This window comes from Mirounga angustirostris, unplaced genomic scaffold, assembly GCF_029215605.1.
Source record: "Mirounga angustirostris isolate CCGP_5_RB_7025 unplaced genomic scaffold, mMirAng1.0.hap1 SCAF_11, whole genome shotgun sequence".
Taxonomy (NCBI): Eukaryota; Metazoa; Chordata; class Mammalia; order Carnivora; family Phocidae; genus Mirounga; species Mirounga angustirostris.
In genome coordinates this window covers 14848668-14872038 of record NW_026991719.1, presented here as the reverse complement: position 1 = coordinate 14872038, position 23371 = coordinate 14848668, and the positions used below count along the sequence as shown (strand labels likewise).

The 23371-nt window shown below is 38.1% G+C and overlaps 1 protein-coding gene across 4 annotated transcripts in view; it reads right to left on the bottom strand.

The window, feature by feature from the left end:
* The window catches only part of CDKL5 (cyclin dependent kinase like 5), a 210902-nt gene that overhangs the window by 42318 nt on the left and 145213 nt on the right, over positions 1-23371 (bottom strand). For all 4 annotated transcript variants that reach the window (XR_010406049.1, XM_064573834.1, XM_064573837.1 and 1 more), the window contains 5 exons: positions 19328-19464; positions 14013-14133; positions 11570-11629; positions 8624-8714; positions 4379-4568 (listed from right to left, as the gene is read on the bottom strand). Coding sequence is in view for 3 of the 4 variants with exons in the window: in XM_064573834.1 (XP_064429904.1) it covers positions 4379-4568; positions 8624-8714; positions 11570-11629; positions 14013-14133; positions 19328-19464 (599 nt within the window). In the remaining variant the exon portion in view is untranslated. The remainder of the gene's footprint in view (positions 1-4378; positions 4569-8623; positions 8715-11569; positions 11630-14012; positions 14134-19327; positions 19465-23371) is intronic.

Genomic DNA, 23371 nt, shown 5'->3' with positions numbered 1-23371 from the left:
AAAAAAAAAGGCATTTCAAAGTACTAGAATCCTTAAACGTGTTCAATACGTGCATGGGAGGACTAGTTATGGAGGAAAATTCAAACAAGGCACTTAAGTTGAGATTATGACATTATCTATTATCTGCACACTGTGCTAGGGATGGCAGGAATTACAGCATATGGGTCAGACCTAAACCATGCACTTAAGCAACCTACACTCTGGCTGGGACAGCAATCAGGACTGAAATGTGCAGCCAAAAATTCTACTTGAAGGTTGGAGCAAGGAGAGACCAAGGTGGTTTGCAGCTGGAGAAAATAAGAATCCACAGATAATATTTGAACTAGGTTTTGAAAGATAAGAAAAATGTGAGGACAGAGAAAAGTAGGACAGCACCCCAGATAAAGGAAGTAGAAGGAATAACATGAACTTAACACAGACACACAGGCAATAATCTATAACTAATTACAGAGGTAAGCGATGCTATACAAGGCATTTTAGCAATTCTTCTTATTTTAGAGATGAAGAAGGTGACAATCAGGAAGTTCAAATAACTGATTCAAGGCAAGTTACATAATTAAAAAGCAGAACTAATATTTGCACCCAGGTCTATAATCCAAACCCACACTCTTTCTGAACCTAGGCACCTCTCTCAACAGAAGTTCTTTTGGATGTTGTTGGAGTATTAAATATCAGCCCAAAGAGAGACACCTGTCATGCTGTGATAAATAACTCTGTACTGCTACATTTTAATTAATATTTTGCTTATGAGGTCTATCTTATGCTACCAGATGTCCCTTTCTTTCTTCAGAAGTAACATTTCATTGATAAGAAAATTAATGCAGAGTTAAAAGGTATTAAAAATATTATGATAAAAAAATGACCAAAGTTAAAAAAAATTAATATATATGCTTTTGAATGAAATTGACCATTCTCATGTAATAATTCAACAAATAACCAAAACTTAAGCATAAAAGTTTAAATTATATCCCAATGAGTAGCTTTTCTTTCTTAATCACTTGAACAATACAATACAACGAGAGTACGTCTTTAGCGAGCACTTACTATGTGTCAGGCACTGGTCTGGGCATGTTACAGATAACATTTAACCTTCACAACAACCCTAAAGGATAGTACTTCTGTTATCAGCATTTTCTACACAAAGAAACAGAGGCACAAGAAACTTGCCAAAGTCATTCATGTAGGAAATATGGAGCCAGGCTTTGAACTCCAGCAGTCTAACTCCAGAGTCTATGCCCTAGACTATGGGACATCAACTGTTACTTTTTCAAAGTAAAGCATACCAATAGAGCAACATCTTGTTGACTTCCCAATCTCTACACAACTGAATCAAAATGCCAATAACACCAGACTGGTCACCGGTGAGTCTGTATCTCATGGAAGTTCCAGTTCCCACACTCTACATGCTTAGCTATCTTCCACAGATATTCTCCAACAAAATGATAAAGGAAGACATTTCTCTCAAATGACATTGCTAAACCTCCAAAAAGATTAATCTAATTTAGTTAAAATACCACAAACACATTCAGACTAAACTGTAAAATATTAAAGTTTATAAAAATCAAAGTGTCATGGAAGCAGCAATTTCTATGAAGGTTATTTATAAGCGGTGCTGTCATGTGCTATCCAGCATTTTACAGATAATACTATTTAGTGAGGAGACTGTGAACAAAACAGACCACACACAAATGAGGGAAAGAAATCCTTCGTTTGGCCTATCTAATCTAAATGCTACTCATTCTTCATATCCATACAAATTTCAAATTTCTATAAATCTTTCTCAAGTGAATCCAGCCAACTATGATGTCTAACTTTCCAGAATGTTTAACACTCTCATGGTCTCAGCCATACTGAGAGATGTATTAGAAAACAGTGCAATGCAGTAAAGAATGAGGTGCTTTATTATAAGTTATATTGCTTTCCGATTATTTCATGCAAAAACGTCTCAATTCTTCAGCTAGTTTATAAGTTATTAAGGCCAGGTACCATAACACATCTGTTTACACTCTCTTCAGGCAATCCAGCATGGAGTCTCTTTAACCAGGCAAAGAACAGGCAGCTAGCAGGCCAAGCTTGATGTTCCAGAAGTTACTGTTAAAATCCTGAGGTCAAATATTCAGTCTTTCATTACTATTCAACCTTGTAGGCACTACTCTAGATGTGCTGTGAATATAATGGTGGACATGATAGTTCATTTCCTCAAGAAATTCATCAGTTCAGTGAGGATACATTTTTTTTTTTAAACAGCTATTTAAAAGAGATGGCAATGAGAGCCACTGGAGCGCAGAAGGGGGAGTCACCCACTCCCTGGAGGAGTCTAGAAGGGCTTCCCGGAAGGAGAACACTTGACCTCAGTCTGGGGGAAGGAGGAGGAAGAGCTGTCCATGAAGTAGAGCGAGTACTAGGAGCATCATAGAAATGAAAATACAGCGCTGTAGAAGGAACATGTCAAGGAAATGGTAAGAAGTTCAGTACGTTGACAAGTAGGGTGCAATGGTGGGAATGAGTGGCAGACAAGGCTGGAGGGCTAAGAGCAAGGGGTTCTTAATGCTACCCCCTAAGGAGTTTAAATGTAAGCAATCCCATACAGACTTTCAAATACAAAGGAGATATAATTGAATGTGTAATTTGAGGGAAGATTATTCCAAAGGCAATGTGAAAACACTAAAGTGAAGACAGAAAGTTGGAGAAATGTGTTTAGGAGTGATCATCAATATTTCAGGTAAAAAGGTGCTAAGGGTGAAAGAAGCATTAGAGATGGAGAGAAGGGAGGTTCAGCTGAACTTGAGTGCTGGTGACACAAACTGGCTCAATCCATCATTCAAGTATTCACTGTGCCCCTAACTAGATGTGCTGGGCTCTGCTATAGATGCTAGAAATATAGTGAAAAAACAGTTGATTTCTGCCATTGGGGAGTTTATACTCCAGTAGTTGAGAACTCAACAGTTAATAATTAACAAGTAAACAAATGAACAACACAACTACATACCAGGGGAAGTGCTAGGATGGAAAAAAAAAAGGGTGGTGCTATGGGAGACACTAGGAAGAGGGTGGGGGCAGTATGTTGGTGTCATCAGAGAAGGACACATTCTTTTTTTTTTTTTTTAACGATTTTATTTATTTATTTGACAGAGAGAGAAACAGCGAGAGAGGGAACACAAGGAGGGGGAGTGGGAGAGGGAGAAGCAAGCTTCCCGAGGAGCAGGGAGCTTGATGCGAGGCTCGATCCCAGAAGGGATCATGACCTGAGCTGAAGGCAGACGCTTACCGACTGAGCCACCCAGGTGCCCCAGAAGGGGACATTCTTGGAGCTGAGATTTACGAAGTGAGAAGGGACCACACAACAGAAGCACCTTCCCGGGAGAAGGAGCCACAAATCCCAAATCCATGAAGCTGGAAAAATCGTAAAATGTTTATAGAAGACAAAGAAAAGGAAAGACAAGTGTGGTAAGAGTTTGGAGAGGAGCGGGCACCATGTTGGGTGCTCTCATGTATGAGGAGGGGATGCTCTTCAAAGTGGAATGAACGGAGGTCCAGAAAGTCAAAAGAAAAAATGAAGTGCTTTGCGAATGTCAAGAAAACATGGTTTGAGAATCATGCATTTAAGAGAAAGAAAGGAAGTGGCGGTGAGCTTATTTTAGAGTTCTCACAATGGTCACCAATTGGCATGTTAGCCCAGAGTAGTTGAAAACTAAAAAAGTAGCTTTGGGGGTAGATGGAAGAGAGAAGCAGCCTATATCTGGCTACTCTAATAAGGTGCCTCTGCAAGTTGCTTGTCTCTCATCTGGGGAAAGTTTATACCTTAAGATCCTTTTTAAGCATATGCTCTGAAAACAAGTTTTGTACAAAGTTAGCAAGTCTAGAAAAGGCTGCCCAAGACAATATACTGGCTTGAAAAGAAGATCTGATGTTTCACTGTCAAGAGACAAGAAATACATGCTAGAACACAACCTTTAAATCTATAGAATGCAAGTATTCATATTCTCCCTCAAATCATTACAAATACATTTGCTCAAATTAGCAAGTCATTTATACATTTTGTATCTTTTGGGGATGCTTAATATTTTAGACAAAGAAACATTCTGAGATAACCAAAGTGTAGAATATAATAATGCATATGCTAGAACAGAGTTTGAAAATTTGGAACTTATAAATTAGGAAAAACATTAGCAGCTGCCACTTTCAAATTCAGACTACTTCTTAAAATTCACAAATACTATATAAGATTCAAAGATAAAATATTATAATGAGGATTATAAACATTGTATTGGGAAAGGGAATAGTATTCAATGGACAGCTTAGCATTCCATTGTGCAATGAACAATGATTTAAATACTGCTGTACTGATTCCATTTGGAGTTTTAGTAAAGCCTCTTACCCGGAGCCCATGGAATCGGGGATTACTGTAGAAGAGCTTCATCTGTTCAGATGGAAGTGGTCCTAGCACCTTCTGAATAGTAAAAAGTTGGTCAATTTCGCTTTCTCCAGGAAATAAAGGCTGTCCATCGCTAAGCTCCCCAAGAATACAGCCCACTGACCACATATCGACGGACTTTCCATAGGGAGCTCTGAAAAGCAAAGGGAGAGATTATCTTGGCAAATGAAGAAATACATTTTAATAATTTCCAAATTACTTTGAACAGATTCATGATTTAAAGCAATTTGTGTATTTAAGGAATTAAAAATGAGGCTGAAAAAAAGGAATTACGGATATCCAAGTAAAAATTCAGAGCACAAGTAAATAAATCTATGCTAGTAAAACCATCAGTTTAATAATAATTTAGTTGGTATACACTAAGTTGAAATCTATTCATATCTAGGCATATCTTGAACATGAATGGCTTAATAAACCCTAAAACAGTGCACATGTCTGATGAGTTAACACTTCACTTAGAAAATCAAATGCTTCCAAGAAATGCATTTTCTAGGTAATTATCCTTTAGCTCTTGAAATGTCAAAAAGTTATATACCTCATCCATTTTTTGAGATCAGTCTATTAAAATGTACTACCGACTCACGTGTCTTCTTAAACAATAAACACTGAGTACTATTTAACTTCTGATTGCATAGAATCACAATTTCTAATACCTAAGAGTGGGCTAAGCTCTACTGCATTATTTACCTAAAATTATTTGTACCCTGTGTATATGGAGCTTTATGATAACTATTTGCCTCAAAGCATGGTTTTTCCATTTCCTTAGGGGTTTACAGTTCCCCTCTAGGATCTGAGTTTACCAGAGGGCTTTAGGATTATTACTGTTATTAATAAATGGAGGCTGTAAGTGAAAACCTAAGTACTCCAAAAACAGCTTTATATGTATGCCCCAATATCTATAGTCTTAAATCAAATTATATGTGGCAGATTAAGAAACCGTATTTTCTTTAGTTTCAAACACAAATAATCCAAGTTTTAACAAAGGAAAGCCAGGGGTGCCTGGGTGGCTCAGTCGGTTGTGTGTCTGACTCTTGGTTTTGGCTCAGGTCATGATCTCGGGGTTGTGGGATCGAGCCCCACATCAGGCTCCATGCATGGAGCCTGCTTAAGATTCTCTCTCTCCCTCCCTGTACCCCTTCCCCCTGCTCATACTGTCTTTCTTTATCTAAAGAAATTAAAAAAAAAAAAAAAGTTAAACGAAGGTAAGACAAAATAAAGTATCTGAAAAAAATACGGGATGAAATTCTAGAATGCCATAATGATACAGCAGGAATACAAAACTTTTAACAGACACTCTAAATTAAAGCACTGTTAACACTATACAGAATATGTTTCTAGGACAATAAGTCATTACAACTGAAAGTCAGTATTTTCTTTATCTCATTTCCTTCCCACAAAAACCTAAGGACCATATTAGGAAACTTCATGTAAATTTTTTTTTGGTAGCTTGTTGGGGAGGGAAGGATACCGATCTTTCTTTAATATCTGTACAGAAGAAAAAACTTGTGCTAGATAGAGAAACTTATGGAAAATCTCTACATACCCAAATTGCGCTATTTTTCTTCTGTCAACGGATGTGAATAATTTATGCAGCTGGAATTATTTTGAATGTCAAGAACAAAGTCTTAAGAATGTACAAAAATGTAAATTCTTAATATTAACCAACTATCAACTGATGTCAATGGGATTTTTACACGAATAATACGGTTCTTCAACTAGTATTTGACAATCGTTTAATTAGCAATATATAATTTGGCTCAAATTAATTGGAGTCCCCATCTACTTTTGGTAGCTCCCACACATCTCTAAACATAACTGCAGCTTCCTGACAGGTATTATTAGGCAGCAAATACTCTCTGAAGGTCTATAATAAGGGTGTCCTCAGAATGAACTCCTTGGGGCCATCATATAGACAAAACCTATCATAAAAAGTCCTCTACCATACTTGAATCCTCGGATGGTGTTCTAAGAATGACCTACTTCATACTCATTTCTTCTTTGGTAAATCTGTCCAGTAAACTCAAATTCCAATCCTTCCCAAAAGAAAATGGATTATGCATCCCATTAAGTCCAGACAGAGGTACACAGAAAAAGAAACAAAGACAAACACAAAAGAAAATCAATCCTAAAACCAAATTTAAAAATTAGCACAGAAATTCTAAAATCTATCCACACAAAGAGAAATAATGAAGTGACTAACCACCATTTGTTTCCCAAGATAAACCAAGCTTTTGATTTAAAAAAAAAAGTAAAGCTTTCAGTAACTGGTATCAATAATTCTTTTTTTTTTTTTTTAAAGATTTTATTTATTTATTTGACAGAGACACAGTGAGAGAGGGGACACAAGCAGAGGGAGTGGGAGAGGGAGAAGCAGGCTTCCCGCTGAGCAGGGAGCCCGCTGAGGGGCTTGATCCCAAGACCCTGGGATCATGACCTGAGCTGAAGGCAGACGCTTAACGACTGAGCCACTCAGGCGCCCCTGGTATCAATAATTCTTATATGCTCTATGTCAGCAATGAATCAAGAATTACAATCTATTGGGACACCTGGGTGGCTCAGTCATTAAGCGTCTGCCTTCGGCTCAGGTCATGATCCCAGGGTCCAGGGATCGAGCCCCGCATCGGGCTCCCTGCTCCGCGGGAAGCCTGCTTCTCCCTCTCCCACTCCCCCTGCTTGTGTCCCCTCTCTCGCTGTGTCTCTCTCTGTCAAATAAATAAATAAATAAATAAATCTTAAAAAAAAAAAAAAGAATTACAATCTATCAAAATAAACCCTCAGTAACTTACACATATAGTCATCATGATCGTCAACAAAAGAAACACAGAAATTTGTATTCCTACTATATAAAAAGTATCTTTTAAAAATTCAATTTCTCGGGGTGCCTGGGTGGCTCAGTGGGTTGAGTGTCTGACTCCAGATTTCAGCTCAGGCCATGATCTCCAGGTTGTGGAATCAAGCCTCGCGTGAGGCTCTACACTCAGCACAGAGTCTACTTGAGATTCTCTCTCTCCCTCTTCCTCTGCTCCTCCACCCACTCAAGTTCTCTTTCTAAAATGAACAAATAAATAAAACCTTTAAAAATTAAATTTCTCATGTCCCCCAGATATATATATGGCACACTAAAAAGATGAAACCTGTAATTAGAGCACCAGTCATCATCACCACATCTCATTTTATTTGCAGAATGTGCCTTCTTTCTCCATTCTTGGATGGTCCCCAAGAAGGAAATACAATGTAGGGAAAATAAGAAAATACTACCACTAAGGTAAGTAGAGGATTATTCATATAACTATGTGATTGAGTTCAGGAGGAGAGGCTCCTTCCTAGGCTCTCAAGTTACTAAAAAGAAAAGAAGAATCTTATCAGAAAACCCTTTTCTGGGGTTAACAGATGAATGAAAGAGCACTGAAAGTGGAAGGGTGGGCACAAAGTGGATGGATATGATGTTGCTGAGAAAATTATCAATGCAGTGTGTTTGAATAGCCATTTATCATCAAACAGGATTTCTCTATTCAGAAGAAAATTGGCAACTGCTTCAATATTTACATCATGTTTCTAGCAAAGTGGTCAGGTATAAGAGATACTTGATTACTGTTTGTTGAATGAATGAATGAACGAACGAACCAACAGGTAGGCCAGTCCTCCCAATAAGAGGTCGAGTTTATTTCTTTATCCCTTGAATCAGGACTTGGCCATGTAACAGGTTTCGGCCAATGAGGCAAAAGCCATGCAAACAGAGGCTTCAAAACCACCTTTGCTTTGAGGCTTGCCCTCTTGCTGCAGGGAAGTTTTCAGTTATCACATGAAGCAACTTGGACTGGCCCACTGGAGGATGAGTCTCCATGGAACAGAGATGGTCTGTCCCAGCTGAGGCCTCGTAAACCAGCCAGCCTCCAAATGATCTGCTGAGTGACTGTTGCTACCTGAGTGATTCCCACTGAGACCAGCAGAAGAACAATCCAGCTGAACTTCAATTACTGACTCCCCCAAATCACTGGTACCCAGAACTGTGAGCAAATAAAATGGTGTTTGTTTTATACCATTAAGTGTTTGAGTGGTTTGTTACACTGCAATAGGTAACTGGTATTTAATTAACTAAAGTTCTTATCTTTCATAGATGATCCCAAAGCTAATGATACACGATCAGCAGATATATAAAAGTCATTTTATCTGGGGAAGGTAACTTACCCAAGTAAGAGTTCTGGGGACCGATACCACCTGGTGGCCACATATTCTGTATAATTAGCATTATTGCCTTCTGATAGATTCCGAGCAAAACCTGAAAGACAGAAAAACCCAAAGGTGTAACTTTGAAAAAGAAATAATAACTTCATGTTGGCAAAGTATTTCAGTGCTAGTAATATTTTAAAGGAACATCAAAAGAACATAATAACTGGTACTGAATGGGCTGTTTATTAATGGTGCCTTCGTTATTTTAAAACATTAGTCCATTCATATGTCAATTAAAATATACAGTGTACTCACTAAAAAAACCAGTCTCCTCCTATACTAAAGAAATCCATATTTTTCAAGTTATCACATGCTTTTATAAGCATTCAGAGCATACTTCTAAGTCAGCTCTCTCAATAAATGCAAATCTTAGGACCAAAATGAAGTCCCTACAAGAGCCCAAGTTAAAGCTAAAATACCCTGTCACAGATGGTCATTATATTCTTTTTTTTCGCCCAAAGATTTTTTATTTGTTTACTTGAGAGAGAGATCACAGAGGGAGAGGGAAAAGCAGACTCCCCACTGAGCAGGGAGCCCGACGGGGGACACGATCCCAGGACCACGAGATCATGATCCGAGTGGAAGGCAGACACTCAACCAACTGAGCTAGTCATTATATTCTGATATGTGGGACTTAACATTACTATTCGTAGATCTACTGTTGCTGATCAGTTCTAGCCATTATATAGACAACTAATGGTTGGCAATGATGGAAACTAAGCAGGCCAAAATTATTTTAATCTCCTAATGTGACTGAGAAGCATATTAGGGGTATCTTAATTACTTACAGACTCTATCAATAATTATTTTCCCTCCAAACCCTTTCAGAAGGTTTTGGGGCCAAAAAATAAGCCACCTAACTCACCAAAAGCATTATGGATAGTCACAGAGAACCAGAACATTAAAATTAGGGGTAAAAATTAAGGTGTCAGTTTTGAAAAGTAGAAAACAGTGTAACAGTAAAAAATAAAAACAACCACAGCAAAAAACAAAGCCCTAACGTCAGTTAATCAACGCTTCTTCATAAGACATATTTAGAAGAAATATTCCTATTTTCAAATGGGATTCTTCAAGCTAGACAAAGGAGCCCAGTGCTCTGGGAAGGAAAGCAGTTGAGAAGTGTTCACTGGGGACACGTAGGACATAGAGAACCACATGCAGTGCAGCCATGTGAAATTTCCTTACCACTTCAAATTGTCTTTCCTTTAAGAAATGATGCCAGGGGGTGCCTGGATGGCTCATTTGGTTAAGTGTCCGACTCTTGATTTCGGCTCAGGTCATGATCTCAGGGTCCTGGGATCAAGCCCTGAGTCCGGCTCCGTGCGCAACGGGAAGTCTGCTTGAGCATTCTCTCTCCCTCTCCCTTTGCGCCGCCCCCCCCCACACACTCTCTCTCTCTCTCCCTCCTTCCCTAAAATAAATAAACAAATCTTTAAAAAATAAAAATAAAAAAGAGAAAAGAAATGATGCCAGGCCAGGGATACCCTTTTCCTATTATTAACCATTCTATAGGCATCTCTTTTGTATTTATAACTTGTTTACAAATTTCAGTAATTTGGGGGTTTAAGCAAATCACCAACCCATAGAATCATGGATGCATAGTAAAGGGCATATGAGGTGCATAAAATCTCAGTATTTGATGGTAGTCACAATTATGGATAGAAAGTGAGAAATAGAACCAGAAATATTCCTGAAAATCATAATACTAAGAAAGTGCTAAAAATGTCAAGGTCAAAATCTTTTAAATAACTGTATTTTGGTGTTTCTTTTTTATTCTTCTAAGCACTTCATAAGATGTTTAACATATAGCAGGACTCTTCTTTGCAATATTCTTTATAAAGTATGAAAAAATTTAAGCCCTTATTATAAAACATTTTTCCTCAGGCAAGCAGGTTTATAATATTCAAATTCTTTGCAAACACTGAGTGAAAACAGTTACACATGCTTCTAATAGCTACACTGGAGAAAACTAGTCATTCACACAGTGCATTCTTAGAATGCTTCTATTTCTCATTTATTCGATCCACCTCCGAGGTACTAATCTAACCTATGCTTATGAAAGGAGATGAATTCTCACTTATATGTAGAGGTTTACATTATATTTATGATTATACTTGAATGTGTGAAAAAACATTAAAAAAAAATCAAGTTGTTATTTTTCAGCATATGCATTAGACAAAAGATTTTTTTAAGGTGACCCAGAACTTAAACACCCTAATTTATAGTTTTAAAACTTTTTTGAATTATTTTAACTCAAATTTTTAATAGCACTTAATACAGTTTCATATATATGGAAAAGAATGCACAATTTTCTACTAGGAGAGAGTACAATTCAAAAGCTTCCTTATACACTCAACCAGGAGCTGGAATATTACACATCAATTACTAATCTCATTCATTGAACATTTAAAGGGAATAAATGGAATTGTTCTAAAAATGTCTTTGACCTTTATAGATATGTAACTATTGCATATACATGATACATATGTATCTACCTATGCATATTGTTAGTGCTTATGATTATACCTAAAATAATTTCTACTTTAATACTTTAAAAATATTTCTTTTATCCTACCCAAAACAGAAGGCATAGTGGATTTCATAGAAAATTGGTTTTTTGGAATCATTAAGTACTGGGTTTATGAATATATGCACGTGCATCTATTTGCTTTGTGTTCTCATTGAACAAATACTGCATTATGAATTTTTAAAAAAGAATAGACAACACTATGCAAAGAGAGTATTTTCCCAGCAATCAATTTTTCAACATATGACCCAATAGAATATTCCTCTGCTAATTGAAGTCAAAACATAAAAAAATACTTTTAATAAGCCTTTAAAAGCTACCTATATGTTATATTAAATTAATTCTACTTACAGGGCTCAATTTCTTTTTTAACTTACCAAAATCACACAGTTTCAAAACATCATTGTGGCTGATTAAGAGATTTTCTGGCTTTATATCTGAAGTATAAAGACAAAAAAAACCAATTATTAAAAAATGTTCCATGGACTGCTGACTGACACTATTGGATCACTATAATGGTACCTAATTAGAAATATCCACGGTAATGTGAATAGAAACTGTGGCAGTGAAAAGCAGGGTAACACCTTTTTTGCTGATACATAAAAGTTTCAACTAATTTCTTTTTGAGAAACATGAAAACCCACAATTTAAAAAATATTTTTCTCTTCAAATCTTAAAGGTATAAATGCGATCTCTGAAAGGAATTTAAGAATCACTGAGTCTAGGCCACCACGTTTCAAGGAACTATTCTACTTTATAAAGTAGTAAGAACATAAATTTTTGGAGATAGAATATCAAAAGAAATGTTCACACCCACAAGATACTTTATTTTATTTTATTTTATTTTAAAGATTTTATTTATTTATTTGACAGAGAGAGAGAGAGCACAAGTAGGCAGAGTGGCAGGCAGATGGAGAGGGAGAAGCAGGCTCTCCGCTGAGCAGGGAGCCGGATGTGGGGCTCGATCCCAAGACCCCAGGATCATGACCTGAGCCGAAGGCAGCTGTTTAACTGACTGAGCCACCCAGGCGCCCCCCCAGATACTTTAAAAACACATATAAGTAGGGGCGCCTGGGTGGCTCAGTGGTTCAGCGTCTGCCTTCGGCTCAGGTCATGATCCCAGGGTCCTGGGATCAAGCCCTGCATCGGGCTCCCTGCTCCGTGGGGAGTCTGCTTCTCCCTCTCCCACTCCCCCTGCTTGTGTTCCCTCTCTCGCTGTGTCTCTCTCTTTAAATCTTTAAAAAAATTTAAAAATAAATAAAAAAGATTGCCACCTTTAAAAAAAAAAAAACACATATAAGTAGCTAGCATTATATTTACTAGAGGAAAAACTATATAAAACGATAGAATTTGTTGTGATTTTGTATATAATGTCCACATTTACATATCTCTTTAGCTTTTCTGTGTGGTTCACAATTATAAATATCTAATGCTGAAGTTATCCTGCATGAATCAAGAAAACATTTCTCATTTTTTCCATGGATCTTCAAAAGATGTGGTGAGAGCTGAGTAGAAATATACAGAAAATGCTATGTAATTCCTGCCTTGGGAGATCTCACAATTTTATTTTTAGAGTACCCATCATCTATATCAGATGGCAGAGGTGAAAATGGAAAAAGGGAAGCAATAGGAGCAAAATCTGTAGATTTCAGAATCATGGTTTCTACTGCTAATTCACAACCATTGATTTATTACTATATACTTAACCAAATCACAGCATCACTATAGAAATGAAGCTAAATCAGTTCCTTATTAATAGCCTAATATTGTAGTATTAGACTATTATTAGAATCATTACCCTAGACACTAGATAGATATGCAGTTGACTTGGAGATCTATCTATACCACCAAAAACCTTGATGAGGTAACTAGTATGAAAGTCAAATCCAAGAGAAATATAAAATGTCTTTTTCTAGATATAATAGGAGTTGGCATTCTTCACATGACCTTTAAGCTATTCTTAAAGTGAGACTATTTTTAAAGTGATATGCTTGTGTGTTTGTATAGGTAAATTAAAATGTAGTATTCATTTATCTGATAATTCAGAGACAAGAAGTAGATATTGCAAGACTTTCTGATAAACATCTTCTGGCTTCATTATTTTATCAGTGTGTCCCATTACTGTAAAACTCTGGAATTCAAGAGAGATTATCAGGAGAAGACAAACAGTGTAGAGTCAAAGATGGTACTGAGAAAGTAGTTTCCCTTTTATTATTATAAACCACCCACCTCATAGCAATAAAACAGTTTACGGAAGCCAACTCATTACCTTTATGCAAGGTTGATCATGCCTACAACTTGCAATGGGCACTTTTCACTAATGGATAGGGAAATTCAGGAAGTGAAGGGTATATACCAGAGGTGGTTGGTCTAACAGGGAATGAGAGGTGACTGTCAATGGGGGTCAGTGACCACGTTTAAAGCCTTATTCTGGGTGGTTTCACATTTTCTGGTCTACCAGTAGGACCAAAAGGCAACAGAGAACATCCCTTTGCTCTTTTTGCCCAAAGTAAGCTTCAAAGTTCCTATTTGTTGAGTTCTTTATATCCCTAGGCATTTCTAAAGTTGAGAATAGATCTGGTTATACAAACAGATATCTCACCATAATATCAAAATAAATTTGCAGTCCATCTTTTTGGTGATCCAAAAGGAGACTTGGAAGGTGAACGACATCTCATATCCTGTACTTTCAAAATGTATTTAATTTAAATGGAACGTCAGTGCCCATGGAAATACTCTTAAGACAGTAATATGTAAAATATTTCATTGTTAACTCTGATGTTTTCTTAATATTTTCCATTTCAAAAATTCCATACTTACCTCTATGGACAATATCATTCTTATGGCACCAGTGAATAGCTTTGATTAGCTGATAGATGTAACTTTTAACTTTTTCAGGTGGAACTCCATTTGGCATTTCTTCCAGCAATTCAAGCATATTCTAAAAATTAAATAGGGAGCCATTAATCTCCACAAATTAGGCAGACCCATAAATCATGTATTAACAACTTAAGAAAGCATCTTAGATGATAATTCACCCAATATACAGCATGCATTTTTAAAAACTGTTTTGTTTTCCATCTACTATCTTTTTCATGCAGAAGCAGGATACTGTATTAAATCAAAGTTCTCTTTTAAGAGAAATTCCATTTTTACTACTCCCCAGTGATGCCCCAAATAATAACCCTGGCACTTTCCACTCTCCCTAAAACCTTTCAGGCATCACTTTAGAATACTTTCAAGGGAAAAGCAATACAAAGTAGAGACAAGATGCTGTAATGTATAAAGGAGGGGGGAAACAGTCATTTTAACACATCCCACTATGCATGTTTAATAGAACCCTGCAATAAAATCAAGCCTTGAAAATATTTCTGGGAGACCTGGGAAATATTCTTTTTTTTTTTTTTTTTTTAAGATTTTATTTATTTATTTGAGACAGAGAGAATGAGAGACAGAGAGCATGAGAGGGGGAGGATCAGAGGGAGAAGCAGACTCCCTGCCGAGCAGGGAGCCCGATGTGGGACTCGATCCCGGGACTCCAGGATCATGACCTGAGCCGAAGGCAGTCGCTTAACCAACTGAGCCACCCAGGCGCCCGAGACCTGGGAAATATTCTTAAAAGAAAATGATCCCTAAGATTAGAAGTGATCCATGCAATCAATACAAAAATTAAGACAGGTCAGAAAATGTTGGTGAAATAAAGAATGACAGACTCCCGGGCGCCTGGGTGGCTCAGTTGGTTAAGCAACTGCCTTCGGCTCAGGTCATGATCCTGGAGTCCCGGGATCGAGTCCCACATCGGGCTCCCTGCTCGGCAGGGAGTCTGCTTCTCCCTCTGATCCTCCCCCTCTCATGCTCTCTGTCTCTCATTCTCTCTGTCTCAAATAAATAAATAAAAAATCTTAAAAAAAAAAAAAAAAAGAATGACAGACTCCCAATAAATCAAGTTTTGAAACTCTTAGTCTGGAGTCAGAGACAATTCTAAAATTCATGTAAAATTTTTTATTAAGTGGCAACTCCACTCAGCCAGTCTCCACTGAATTTCCAGATTAACCACACATTTTCCATTCCCTCTGTAAAGTACAACACTAAGGTCCACAGCATGATTAGAGTTTATTGTTTGTAGACGACCATCTAGGAAAGCAGGTCTCAAAGCATGATCTGTGGATCTCTCAGGGGTGGTTACCAGATCTTACAGAAGGCCCATAAAGTCAAAACTATATTCATAGCAACACTCAGCTCGTTGACTCTTTCCCTATGTTTGTATTTACACTGATGACTCAAAGCAAGGATGGGTGAACTGGTGGCACCTTAGCATAAATCAAGGCATTGGATTCTTCAATGTTACACTCTCGCAGTTAAAAAAAAAAAAAAAAGACAAAAAGCCCGTTTTAGTTAAGGATGTCTTTCTTTGATGAAGCAGTAAAAATTATTGCTTGTATTAAATTTCAACTTTCGAGTACATGTCTTTTTAGGAATCTATATGATAAAATGAAGAATACACATAAAGCACTTCTGTTACATAACAAAGCAAGATGGTTGTCTTGAAGAAAATCACTTGAGTGAGTTGCAAGCTGAACTACCTGCTTGTTTTTGGTAGAACACCATTTCTTACTTGAAAGAATGACCCACAACCATATTTATATTAGCATGTAATGGGATTATTATCGTTACTCTTAAATGCATTAATAATTTATATTGCTCAGTTTTGACTCATAATATAATATTAATAGATAAAACCCACATAAATAATAAGCTCTTAGGTTTCCAGTTAAGAGTATAGGAGTCGTAAGACCAAAAAGTTAGAAGACCTGCTGGCTCTAATACAACCTCACAATTGTGTTCCCACCAGTTGAGCTGCGTATATACAATCAGTTGTTTGTTTATAACACTCTCATACCTATTTATAACAGATGCACTTGTTATTTTAATACAATTAAATATCATATAAACCAATGAAATAATGTTTTAAATAAAAAGAGTTGCTGTTTATAAGAAAACAAAGTTTAATACTTTGGAAAGACTTCATAAAGGAAAACCACTAAACATACTGCTGCCTAATCAAATGTGAGTGCAAAAACTACAAAACGCTGCCAGGGGACAGGTGGTGATGGTGATAAGGATTCTGCACTGAGACTGCTTTACTATGTTTTTAAGCTTTCACTTCACTTTAAAGATGCTCTCACAGGCTATCATAGTTGATGCACTGTGAATATGATGTATTTAAGAAAGACTCATCAGAACAATCAGAAGACAGATACTCAAAAGGCCTTGACCCTACCTCTAAAGAGTAGTAAATGAATATATAGTGATATATTTTAAGTTAAAATGTTTGAACTATGTATGCATCATTTTTTAATGATTCTCCACTTAAATTGCCTTTTTCAATTAACAAATGCATAGGAGGTCCCAAATGTACACGAGGAATAAGAAGGTTTTGCAATATAGAAAATAAACTGTATGTCTCATTTCCCATTACACTCTAAATTCATCAGTGGCAGAGAAGAATGCCCCTCGATACCCATTCTTCCTTTAGCCCACAGTAATACAATTTGTAAGTGGATGCATAGGTGCTCAGAATGAAGAGTACATTTCCCCTCTGCCTTGCAGCTAGGGTGGCCATGAAACTAAGTTCTGGCCAATGGGATGTGATAGCTGGAGCCTGATCCTGACCTTGAGAACAAGGGCCACATCTCAGGGGTGGTAGAGCAGAAAGGCAGAAGCAACCTAGGTTTTATTCTTGACAACTAAAAAATAATATAAAGAGCTTCTGATTTTTTTTTTTTTAAGACTTTATTTATTTTTTGACAGAGAGAGAGACAGTGAGAGGGGGAACACAAGCGGGGGAGTGGGAGAGGGAGAAGCAGGCTTCCCACTGAGCAAGGAGCCCGATGTGGGGCTCGAGCCCAGGACCCTGGGATCATGACCTGAGCCGAAGGCAGACGCTTAACGACTGAGCCACCCAGGTGCCCCAGAGCTTCTGATTTTTACAGCAATCCTTTTTTATAACTTTTTAATAAGTATCAAATTTCAGTTTAATTTTGGTGGGGAAATTCCCTTAGGAAAACTCCTAAATTGATACAGGAAAAGAAACCTTAAGGGGCGCCTGGGTGGCTCAGTTGGTTAGGCGTCCAACTCTTGATTTCGGCTCAGGTCATGGTCTCAGGGCTGTAGGATCAAGCCCTGTGTCAGGCTCCACGCTGGGCATGGAGCCTGCCTGGGATTCTCCCTCTCCCTTTTCCCCTCCTCACCCTGTCAAAAAAATAAAGATCTGTCTTCGTTTAAAAAAGAGAGAGAAAGAAGAAAGGAAAAGAAAAAGAAACCTTTAAGCAGATTTTGTAAAAGAAACATAAAGTGTTTTAAAATGACAAAGAAACTTATAATACTCTTCAAGATTTGCTTGAAATGAAGTTACTATGTCTATTTTCATTAGAAAAATAATTTGCAAAGGCTGAATTAAATCAAAAGCCACATTCCTGGTCCATCACCTTGGCAACACTGCTTTCTATTTTGTAATGATGATGGTGGTGGGACACTGTCATTTATGCAACAGAAAGCAGCTGGCAAACATAACCTCCCCAGTCTTCACCTTCTTTAGAAAGCCTCATTTTATAATTTAGAAATTCCTCATTTTATCATGTAGAGTCCTACAGAGACATGTATTCAAGAAGTGAAATTTAATAAAAGTAATCATTTTTACTGTTGTTTTGATAATAACAGGAAATCAGGAGCCACATATTTATTCATCAAGAAAACCTCTAAAAGGTCCATCTGGCTCCAGTTTATTCTACTCTTGTTAAGGTAATTATTTCAGTTTTGGACAATAACCAAGCACTGCAGGGCAGCTGCCCTCAAAGAAATTCAAAGACACACATATTGATTACTGTAGCATACACTTGCCCCTGGGCCACACAACATTAAAATTGTCACTAAGAGTTACCAATTAAAAAAAAAAAATACTAAAGCAAATATGCAGACAATCTGAACTGTGTATACTTTTCCACTCTCCTCCCATGCTTCCAATTCCTTATTTGTGGCCTCATCTATCTCCTCAAGCCTCACCTTATGCCTCCTGGTACATCTTCTTCCCTTAAAGCCAAAGCACTGGCAATTCACAAAAGGTTGCTCCATGAGCCCACTCATTTGCCACTCTAGGTCTGATTTAGGCAGCCATCCTATGCTTGCAGGCTGCCTTACATACCTCTGACATCCTATGTCATCACTGTCAATTTACTTGTCTCTCCCTCAGAGGCCTTGCCTAGGTTTAATTTAAATAAACCAAGCCCGGGGCGCCTGGGTGGCTCAGTTGGTTAAGCGACTGCCTTCGGCTCAGGTCATGATCCTGGGGTCCCGGGATCGAGTCCCACATCGGACTCCCTGCTCAGCAGGGAGTCTGCTTCTCCCTCTGATCCTCCCCCCTCTCATGCTCTCTCGCTGTCTCATTCTCTCTCTCAAATAAATAAATAAAATCTTTTTAAATAAATAAATAAATAAATAAACCAAGCCCAAAAAATTAATTGTTGAACACAGATTCTAAAACATCAGAAGCCAAACTAATTCACCGTTGAAATGTAAGATGAGGGGTGCCTGGGTGGCTCAGTCGTTAAGCATCTGCCTTCGGCTCAGGTCATGGTCCCAGGGTCCTGGGATCGAGACCAGCATCAGGCTCCCTGCTTGGCAGGGAGCCTGCTTCTCCCTCTCCCTCTACTGTTCCCCCTGCTTGTGCTCTCGCAATCTCTGTCAAATAAATAAATAAAATCTTAAAAAAAAAAAAAAAAGAAAAATGTAGGATGATCTCTGTATAGTTAAATTGCACAAAATACTTCAATATATTTCAGGGCTTCTAATGATTATGGATAATAACTTCATTTTTAAAATACTGAGATTTTGAGTACATTGACAAAACACACTAGATAATAACGCCTCCTTGAATACTGTCAGAAACAACCCGAAATAAAAGAATCAGGCAGAGGCGCCTGGCTCGCTCAGGAGGTAGAGCATGCGACTGTTGATCTCAGGGTCATGAGTTTGAGCCACACGCTGGGTATAGAGATTACTTTAAAAAATAAAATAAAAGTTAAAAAAAAAAAAAAGAAGAATCAGGCAAATCTCCATACTATCAATTAGTTACTTACTTTTTCAACATACTCAAACACCAAGTATAATTTCCCCCTCCGACGAAAGGCTTCCTTCAGCTCCACGATGTTTTCCTGCTTGAGAGTACGAAGCATTTTAAGCTCTCGTAAAGTCGTTTCCTTGACTTCTTCATTTTCTAGAATGTAAACAATGGTGAATAGAGTAAAATTAAAGCTTTCAAGCTACTGTTCAAAAAATTCTAAGAACAGTGAAAACATACCAATTTCACTTTCCACTTTGAGTACTTCTGCATAAGAAGTTCAAGGATGGAAGATTAAGTATCACATTTTCTTGTTGAAAGGATCAAGAATTAGCATCTTACAGAAGAAAATGCTTACTTGACTGGCATGAACCTCATTTTCTGCTTGTGTTTTCTTATACTGTGTATTGCAAAGTATATGTGTAAACACAGACTGACAGATCCGACATATGAATCCACTGTCATTTTCATTCTAACACTACATACTGAGAAAGAAGGAGTTTAAAAGGGTAAGAAGGAATCAACTATATCAGTGTGCAGAGGCGCCTCTATGCAGCATCTGTAGCAGCTGGTGTTTTTAACTTTGGCCTGTAGTTTTGGCTTAAAAGAGCATTTTATTCTTCAGGCTGCACGTGAGTCACCTCAGTGAGCAGAGGTCACATACTAGGCACCCACAGTGCAGCTCATAGTCAAGTTGCAGGGATTTCTAAGAGTGTCTGATCTCTCTGAACAGCAGCTGCTATAGGTTCCTGCTGTCTTCCTGTGGCATGTCCATCTGTCCATCCCAGATGGTGTAGCCGTACTGGGACGGAGAACTTATGCTGAACCAATATACTCTTCCATGTCATCAAATTCATTCATGATAGCTCCCCCAGGCGTGGAGGAAGGACAGAAATCACATTAACTCTAATAGATGAATTGGCAGGGGAGTAGGGAAGCTAATACTTTATTTTAAATGAGTTTTTATGATACCTTCAGATTTAGCCTAGAAATTCTAACTACCATGTCCACATATACACATATATGTATGCACACACACAAGAACACAGGTTCATAATCCTTTATATGCAACTTCAAAAATCAGTCTAAAGACTGAACACTTTTTCTAAGTTTATGGCAAATCTCTTTAGAAGTAAAACCTGAACTGACACGAGACCACTTATATTCTTTGTTTATCCCACGTAGTATGAATATTCATATGTTTGCTTTAGAAATAGTATCTGATTACAAAATGCTAAAGTAGCATGCCATATTTCCATTCTAAAACCCAGAAGTTATAAATTCTAAAACACATTTGTCCCCAAGGTTTGGGGTCAGAGTCAAAATCCTAGCTTGAGAGTCTAAGTTTTGTGATTCTCAGGTTCAGTCATATCTAACCTCCCTCAGGAAGAAAATGGAGTTTGGGGATGAAGGTGAGAAAGATGAAAATGCCTTCTAGGGAGAAATGCTTCCTAAGCAAGATACACAAGAAGAAAAGGGCTGAATCTTCCCTCCAAATGGGGGATGGAAGATTCTAAATCAGGAACCAGGAGTACTTCTCAGCCCATTTCTCAGCCCCCATTCAAATTGAGTTTAAAGAATAAAGAAACAGTAATAAAAGCAGGGGCTTTGTAGCACCACAATACCTGTAACAGACAGGGAACATAAAGTCAACACTCCTTTGTGAACTGGTTACACAAGTGAAATATTCTCCTTACTTCAGCAAAAAAAAAAAAAAAAAAACTGTTGGGGAATGCTGGAGCAGAGATTAGAAAAGGACAGAGAAAGATACTGCTTATCAGAAAGCAAGAACTAGCAGTAACAAAGGCCAACAGTGGCATAAGCAGTGAGCCAGCCCAGCCCACACCAGGGGGGGTCAATTGGGAACTGGGGACTCACAGGGCCCACCTGTCAGGGGAAAAGAATATGACACCACAGGGGCCACCTGGCAGTAGGGGGAATGTACGAGGTGTGATCAGGGGACTTCCCAAAGTGGCTTAGAGGACTGTGGTGGGACAGAGGTCCAGCTGTTCTGCAAACTGGGGCTAAGCCAGAGAAGTGGTGTTTTGTGACTTTTAGAATTGCTAAAACGTAGGGAACGCTAGAAAGCCTTTAGTGTTATGAGGTAGGCTCATAACCTGCTTCTCTGCTACCCCATCTGGGTTACTTTCAAGACTGGGATAATCAAACTAAAGTTCACCTATCTCTAATACACAGAATGCCACACAGGTCTCAATACAAAGCAAATGATCTTCCAACAAGGAAATAATTCAATACAGACAAATATACTGATTACTCATGACCTGGTTCCTGTCTGCTTTTCCATCCCCATCTCATATCCTTCCTTCCCCTCCCTCATGTTAGTCTTTCAGTTCCCAAAACAGCCCCAACTTTATTTTTTCAACCTTAGGGCCTTTGAACTTGTTCTCTCTGCCTAGAACTCACATTCTACAACCCAGACTCCTTACAGGGCTGGCTCTTCTTTGGGTTTCAGTTTAAATAGCGCTCCTCACAAGCTTTGCCTAGATCACTAAACCAAAGCAGGCCTCCATCCCTACTATTCCTTATCACACTACTCTGAACTTTTCTTTCGCAGACCTTCTCACCATTTTTATTTATAGATTGTTTTGCTTACAGGTGGCTACCCCTGCTAAACCAAGAGCTCTTAGAGGACAGGCCCAAGTTCTGCAGTTCAACAATACACACTCAACCACCTAGGACTGCACCTGGCACAAAGAAGGGATCACTAAATACTTCTGACACAAATGCTTTCGCTGGTGCCATGAGGAAATCTTCGCACTCATTCTTGGGAAGCAGCAAAGTGATGGCAAGCAAGAGGCCCTTCGCCCTCTCAGTTTTGAGTACAATGCTTTCAATCTTGTCTCTAGAAGGTTGAGAGGGCAGCTTTTCAGGCAGTAAGACAAACTAAATTTATTTTCCCCTATTCATCTCCATGCCTGGTTGTCTTCTATAATATGTGATTATAAAATATGGAGTCTCAAAAAAAACTGAAAGTACTAAGGGTCAAGAACACACACATATATATATACTTAACCATTCATTAACAACATCCGTAAGCTCTGCTGGAGCTGGGTACAAATGAAATGTTGCAAACAAGTCAAAAGTAAATACAGCTGGTATATCTTTTCTAGTCAAATGCTTGGTGAATTCTTGGCACCTGAAAAGCAACTGAAATAAGGGAGCTTTGTATTATTAGCAACGCGTGGCAGTTTCACTTTGCTAACAGATTGAGCCACCTCAGAATGGCTGAAGTAGAATGGCTTTAGAAGAAGGAATGCTGGAATAGGATTTGGGAGACCTGGAGTTTGGATCCTGTTAATGAACCAACACTGTGAAATATGATGTTGGGCAAGCCACTTAACTTTTCATTCATAAAATAACTAAATAAATGGGCACCCTCCCCACCCACACACACCCTAAAAAAATCCCATGGCTTTTTCCAAATCTAATAATCAATGACTTCTTTCCATTAAAATCTCATTGATTATGAGCATAAACCTCACTGAATTTTGCTACTTCGTTATACAGACATCATTCAAATCTATACCAACTCTACATAAAAAATGGCTAGAGAAGAAAGAGAAATGAATCTTCAAAAAGCAGCTCACAAAATCACCTAGCATGTGGGGCCAAAACCACCTCATTTGAGCTGCCTATCTATTTTAGGAAGTGAAGGTTCCTCTAATGTATGCCTGTCACAGATAGTAAAAGTTGAAGTAAGCATTTTGGCACTAAGAATGCAGTGAATGGGAACAGGCAGGAAGTGGAGTTATTAATTCCCTAAGTGCAAGCAAAATGCATACTCTTCATTACTTGGTCTAGCCTACCATTTTTGTTTCTCTAAGTACTTTTAAGGCTCCTGGCTTACTCTGTACTTGGACAAAACTGTGACTAAATGATGAGATAATGGGGAAAGGCAATACACATTCCACTTACACATGCTTCTCACCTCAGGTTCAGAAAGTAGCCAAGCTCTTCAGCAAGGCAGTTTTTCAAAGGTGATAGCACAGCCTACTGACACGAGCACAAAAATCCCTGCCTCCCAGTTGAAATAATCCTGTGG